Below are 6,182 nucleotides of genomic sequence, written 5' to 3' on the forward strand. Positions count from 1 at the left end.
GGCTGGACTCGATGATCTCCCGAGGTCCCTTCCAGCCCTAATGTCTATGAAATCTATGAAATCTATGAGTACCCAAGCAGGAGCTGCTCCAATTCCGTGAGAGCATGCGCCACTCGGGGAAGAAGGTGCAGCTCACCCTGGAATGCTGTGGGGGGATTTCCACCAAGTCCTCAATTTGGTGAGGGCTCTGGTGGCAGAAGGCAAGGAGCACAAGGAGAGCCATGACAAAAAAAAAATTACCATTGGGCCCAAAGCTTCTATAATGCCCTCTACATCTTTGGGAGGGTGGCAAGATTGCTTTGGGCCCCACAGCTCGTGTTGCCTCCCACAAAAGCCCCATCCAGCCTAACAACCCCTTCAACCAATGAGGTCTTTCACTATGGTAACTCTCAACCTGCATGGCTGCAGGACAGGTCTCTGCAGGTGCCAGGTGCTCTCCTTCCTGTGGGAGTGGGGGGACTCCTGCAGGAAACCCACATGACACTGGCTGCCGAAGCCAACTGGCGAGTGGAGTCAGAGACAGGATCTACTTCAGCCACCTCAAGGACATGTCCTATGGGGTGGCCACTCTTTTCCCTCCAAGCCTGCAGCCAGAGGTCTTTCTCGCCACTGAGGTAGTGCCAAGCCGCCTGCTGCATCTCTAGGTCCAGGTGCAGGGGCTTATCCTCAACTTGGTCAACCTCTATGCCCCTGTGCATGACTTAGAGATGGTCCGTTTTTGCTGGCAGGTAGCCACCTACTCCAGGACCTTGAGACCTCATGAGTGCGTGGTCCTTAGCAGGGACTTCAATGTCACGCTCAGGGTGCAAGACCATAGTGGCAGGGAGTAGAGCCAGGCCACCACGGGCCTTCTCAGGAAGATCATCATGGACCACTCCTTGGTTGAGGTCTGGCATGCCCACCACCCTGATGATGCCTCCACCTTGACCTTTGTCAAGGTGAAGGAAGAATGAGCATGGACCTCCCTGTTGAACCAAATCTACATGCCCATAATGAACACCACCCAGGTCCATGCCTCCAGCACTCGACCACCCCCCCTTGAGTGACCACCACCTAGTGTATGTTTGGGTCATGCTGCAACCCAAGTGTTTGGGGCTGGCGTACTGGCACTAGAACAACAGCCTGCTGGAGGGCATGGGCTTTTTGGCCACCTTCTGGGAGTTCTGGCTGGACTGGCACAAACAGCAGCCAGCCTTTCTCTTGGCCTGCATATGGCGGGATGTGGGGAAGGCACGTATCAGGTAGTACTGTTGCTGCTCCACCCTGGGGAACACACGACAGTGGGAGGTGGCTAGAGAATGGCTCGAGAAGGAGGTGTTGGAGCTCGAGAGGTGCCTGTCTGCTGATCCAGACAACCCATTCCTCTGCAGAGAGCATCAGGAGAGGCAGGAAGAGCTTTGCGCTCTGGACAACAGCTGCACCCAAGGCACATCTGTCTGCTCGCGCGTACAGCTTCTTTGGGAGATGGGGCACCCACTTCTTCTATGCTCTAGAGAAGAGGAGGGGTACTAAGAAATACATCACCTGCCTCCTGGCAGGCAATGGCACCCTGCTTATGGACCTAGGCGAGATGCAAGAAAGGGCAAGGGCTTTCTATGCAGAGCTCTTTTCCCCAGTTACAACAATTGCTGACACCTGCCAGGTCCTGTGGGAGGCACTTCTGCAGGTCAGTGTGGGTGACTGAGACTCTCTGGAGGCTCCTCTCACCCTCACCAAGCTCTTGGATGCCCTCCATCTGGTGCCTGCTAACAAAGTGCTGGTCATCAGTGGGCTGACCATGGAGCCATCTTGCTGTGCCTAAGGTCTGTGCAGTTGGATATGATTCCCCCTGACCAAATATACACGGTTCCAAAGTGTTCCATCTTCAATAACCAGTACCTGGTCTGGGACCTCTGAAAGCTCAGTCGCAGGGATGGCCTGTCATTTGCCCTCTTGTCCCTTGACCAGGAGAAAGTGTTTGATAGGCTGGATCATGGGTACTTCACAGGCATGCTTCATGCAGTTTCTCCAAGTGTTGAACACCTCTGTGGAGTGTATGCTCAAGCTCAACTGGATGCTGATGGATCAGGCTGCAGGGGTGACGGGTGGCAGGTGAGCTCGCTTCCACCTGCGCTCCAGCACATCCAATGAAGCATGTGCTCACTGCTCTATCTGGGGCTCTACTTGTCCCCCAGTCATCCCTCTCTGCTGGAGAACTGGCACCAGCTGGAAGCCAGGGTATCTGAACAGCTGCAGTAATAGATGGGCCTGCTGCAGTGTCTCTTCCTTTGTAGGAGGGCACTGGTCATCAACTAGTTGGTCCTGTCCATGCTCTGAAACTGTTTCAACACCCTGGCCATGCCCCCGGAGCTCCTGGCCAGTCTCCAGAGACAGGCACTAGGGTTCTTCTGGCCAGGATGGCACTGGGTCTCTGCAGGTGTCCTGAGCCTCCTCTTGCAGAAGGGCAAGCAGGGCCTGCTCTGCTTTTGCAGCCAGGTCCACACCTTCTGCCTTCAGACTTTCAGAGTCTCCTTTATGGTGTTGGTAACCAGGCAGTGTGGTGCCTGGTTGGCTGTGCCTTCCACCACCACCTCCAAAAGTTCTGATATGACCAGCACCTCTTCTATCTGTAGGGTCTCCCCAAGCAGGACCTGAAGGAGATCTCAAAGTTTGAGCAGGACCTCCTCAGGGCCTGGAGACTGCTCTCCAGCTCCAGGTGCCAAAGGACAGTCGCCCAAGGCACTGACCTTCTCACCAAGCCCCTGCTAAAAAACACACAGCTGGTGATGCCAGCAACAGAAGTGCCCTGGGTGTGCTGGAGGATGGTCCTGGCCCACTTCACTCATGTCAGAGACCTCCTGGACTATGCTAGGCAGGGCTGGGCTGATTCCTCTGCACTGGGTCGGTGCATGGACCTGCCCTGGTTGCATGCTCCCTGCTGCATACTCCAGGAGAAAAAGGTTGCCCTGCCACCCACTCCCTCACCTACATTGACCAGGTCATAAATCAATGCAGTCCCCAACCCCCAGTGTCCCCTAGTCCTCTGGATCTCATCATGGGGCTGCTGCCTCAGCAGGCCCTATGGTGCTCCCTGCCCCACCACCGCAGCAGGCTGGGGGACACCAAACCATTCCACTTCCAAACAGCCCACCACCACCAGCTCTACGTGCTCATGCTCTGCACAACCCATCATCCCGTCCTCACATCCCTCCTCAACAACAAATGGCCAGACACCCTAGGCGAGAGTGGGGGCAAAGGTCCCTGCTAGAGTAGCCTGTATTCCAGTTTGATCCTACAAGCTGCTGGGGTCCTCAGCAGGTAGCTCCTCAATGGAGCCATCTCCATGGGTGTATTTGGCATGATTTACAGACACCCATGACACCTGCCCCTTCTCCCCTCAGAGGGAGACCCTGGTGCACACCTATCCAAGTGTGCAAGGCTGCAACCCCTCTTCTGCCTCCTTCAGACTCTCTTGCTCAGGTTCTGGCTACACTTCTCCCCACACCTTTTCTTTTATGGACTTCCTATCCACTGCCCCACCAAGTACTGGGACCTCCTGGTTAACCTCCTCCTGGCTTTGGCTAAGCTCAGCATTTATAAGACCAGGAAAGAGACTCCAGCTGGGAAGAGCCTGGACAAGTGTGGTGCTGCTTTCCTGGTACTTCTTGGCTCATGTATCCAGGCAGAGTTTCACTGGTCTGCATCCACAGGATCCCTCGACTCCTTCAGAGGGCAAGGGGTGCTGGCTGGTGTGTTCTGTTCTGTGTCCCCTTCCAGTGCCCTAGCTCTTAACCTATGACCTCACTCCTGTTCCTGTTTTCTTATTTGTTGACCCACATATTTAGCTGATATGTCCCCAGTGGCCTCCCTTCCGAAGGGAGCCTTATAGTTCCTGGTGATGGGCCTAGTCCTAATACCCTTCTATGGCACATCAAATAGGCCTGTGTAACACAGAGAGCAGATGGTGAAAGGGAGAGTGAGCAGGGTATTACCAGGGTTTTTTCCACCATTCCTCTTCCACTTGCAGCCTCCAGTGCTTTAGGTCTAGGAAGTTCTATTTCAGAGGCTGTATCCTAACTGTCCTGCCCAATAGATATTGATACCCCCTTCCCTCCAGGGATTTCTCCAGTTCATTTTGAATTTGGCTAAACTGTCAAGCTTCCACAACATCTGGTGGCAATGAGTCCCCCACTTTAATTACACACTGGCCACATCTACACATGACACTGTAGCAACATGCGTCCTCATTATAGCACACTGCTACAATGACCTAGCAGCTAAAAATAACCATGCAGTGTACTCACTCATGGTGCACTATGGACTGTAACTCTGCCATCATTTAGTCCTTCCAAAAGGAAGGACTAAATGATGGTGCAGTAACAAAGGTGCTATAGCAAATGCGGGCAATTATTTTGGATGGAGGGTCACTTAATGAGTTTGGGTTAGGCATCAAGGGCCACAGGGATAGCCCAGCCCCTTGACAGGTGTCCAGCCTCCTGGTTGTGATCTTGTGATCAGAAGTCCTGCCCCCTAACCCCTGAGCTTTGCCACTGGAAGTCTCTTCCTTTATCCAGGAAGTACTCCTTTGGGGGATTGCTTGTATATTATATGTGGAGGGGTAGGGGGATGTGTGAGATTGGGATAGTATGTGGTTGGGGGGGTGTGGGGTGTGGGTATGGTGTGGTGTGGTTTGTGGGTGTAGGAGGGGTGTGGGGTGTATGTGTGGGTGTGGAGTGTGCATGGCAGTGTAGGACTGCTGGGCATGTATGGGTATGTTGTGAATGGGGTGTGCGAGGGTGTGGGATGTGTGGCTGGGATGTGGGGGGGTGTGGGACTGTTGGATGTGGGTGTGGGTGGGGATTTAAGTGTATGCGTGAAGGGATATGTGTGGATGTGTGTGGGTGTGAGATGTGTGCTTCAGGTGTGGGGTTTGTTGGGGTATGGGGGGCTGTGGGGGTGGGTATGCTGGGCGTCAGGGTGTATGGGTGTGTGTGGGATGTGTATGGTGGGGTGTGTGGTTGGGGGGTGTGCGTTTGTGGGACAGTATTGGGTGTGTGTGTGGGTATGGTGGGGGTGGAGTGTATGAGGAGGCCTGGGTGCATGTGTATTGCAAGAGAAAGTAAGTATTTACTTTTTCCTCACCATTTAGTATTTTGTAAACCATTATGTCCACCGCATAAGTATCTCTTTTCTAAACTAAATAGGCCTAGCTTCTTTAGTCTTTTCTCATATGGAAGCCTCTCCATACCACCAATCATCCTTGTTGCCTAAGCTAAACTTCACTCACTTTACTGAATTTTGTATCAAAACAGGGGGAAACAAAAATATACAGAGATGTAAGTTGTGCAGATGTAGACATCCCAGCCCAGGCAGTTATGGGCTGGCTAGCCAGCTTTACCCAACCCTGAGTTGGTTGCATGTGTCAGACAACAGGGATGTTGTTCAAACATGACTTTGCTAAACTGGGCTTGGCTCTGTAGGTGGCAGCTGCAGAAAAGCACTCCTTGGGATGGGGTACAGCTTGCAGGAGCACTTCCATTTTGAACAGAAGATGGGAAAAGAGGGATGCATATTTGTTACCCTCTGGCCTCAAGCTGATACAAAGAGGGGTCTATGTGTGTGAGGACAGCCCAAGCACACCCAAGTGAAACATCTGCCCTGCTGCTGGATAGGGGAAGGATAGTCCTGCTGAATGGGGCATGGTCGCCCTAAGGTGTAAAGGGGCAAGTTGATATTACCAGTCATTGAAGACTTTTTGCAGTTATGGTAAAACCAAGTGCTCAGATAAGTATGAGATAGATGGGACAAGCTGAGCTGCAGTAGATTTTAAATCCAGCCATGAGCTCTGCAAGCTTCATCCTCTAAGTTGCTGTGCCCCCCACCCCCGTGTTTTTAGGGGAAATCACTTGACAGCTGGGGGTATTAAATGCCACGAGCAACTCAGGAACAGTTGCCCAGTACAGTAACCTCCTTGCTGTCCTTCCTCAGAGCACTTGTGACCCCATGCCAAATCATTCTGAAACCATCAGCCACACTGTGAACGTGCCCCTGCAGGCCACCCTGGGAACGCTGGAAGAAATAGCTTGCTGACACTTTCCTGACAGCTCTGTGGTGCGAAGACCTAACAGAAGGAATCTGCACAGGAAAGCAGGGATCAAGCTCAGGTTTGCAACTGGGGGGAAAAGAAAATTGCTATGCATATA

General features: G+C 52.8%; 1 protein-coding gene across 1 annotated transcript in view; it reads left to right on the plus strand.

Annotated features, from left to right (window-relative positions):
• LOC109319006 (acid-sensing ion channel 2-like) overlaps positions 1-6,176 on the plus strand; it is a gene marked incomplete at its 5' end in the record, with an annotated part of 433,500 nt that extends 427,324 nt beyond the window's left edge. Inside the window, one exon of the mRNA XM_019548525.1 lies at positions 5,968-6,176. Within this exon, the coding sequence (XP_019404070.1) occupies positions 5,968-6,069 (102 nt within the window). The remainder of the gene's footprint in view (positions 1-5,967) is intronic.
• Positions 6,177-6,182: the final 6 nt, after the last annotated feature.

This window comes from Crocodylus porosus, unplaced genomic scaffold (genome assembly GCF_001723895.1).
Source record: "Crocodylus porosus isolate Cpor-Errol unplaced genomic scaffold, CroPor_comp1, whole genome shotgun sequence".
NCBI classification, from domain to species: Eukaryota; Metazoa; Chordata; order Crocodylia; family Crocodylidae; genus Crocodylus; species Crocodylus porosus.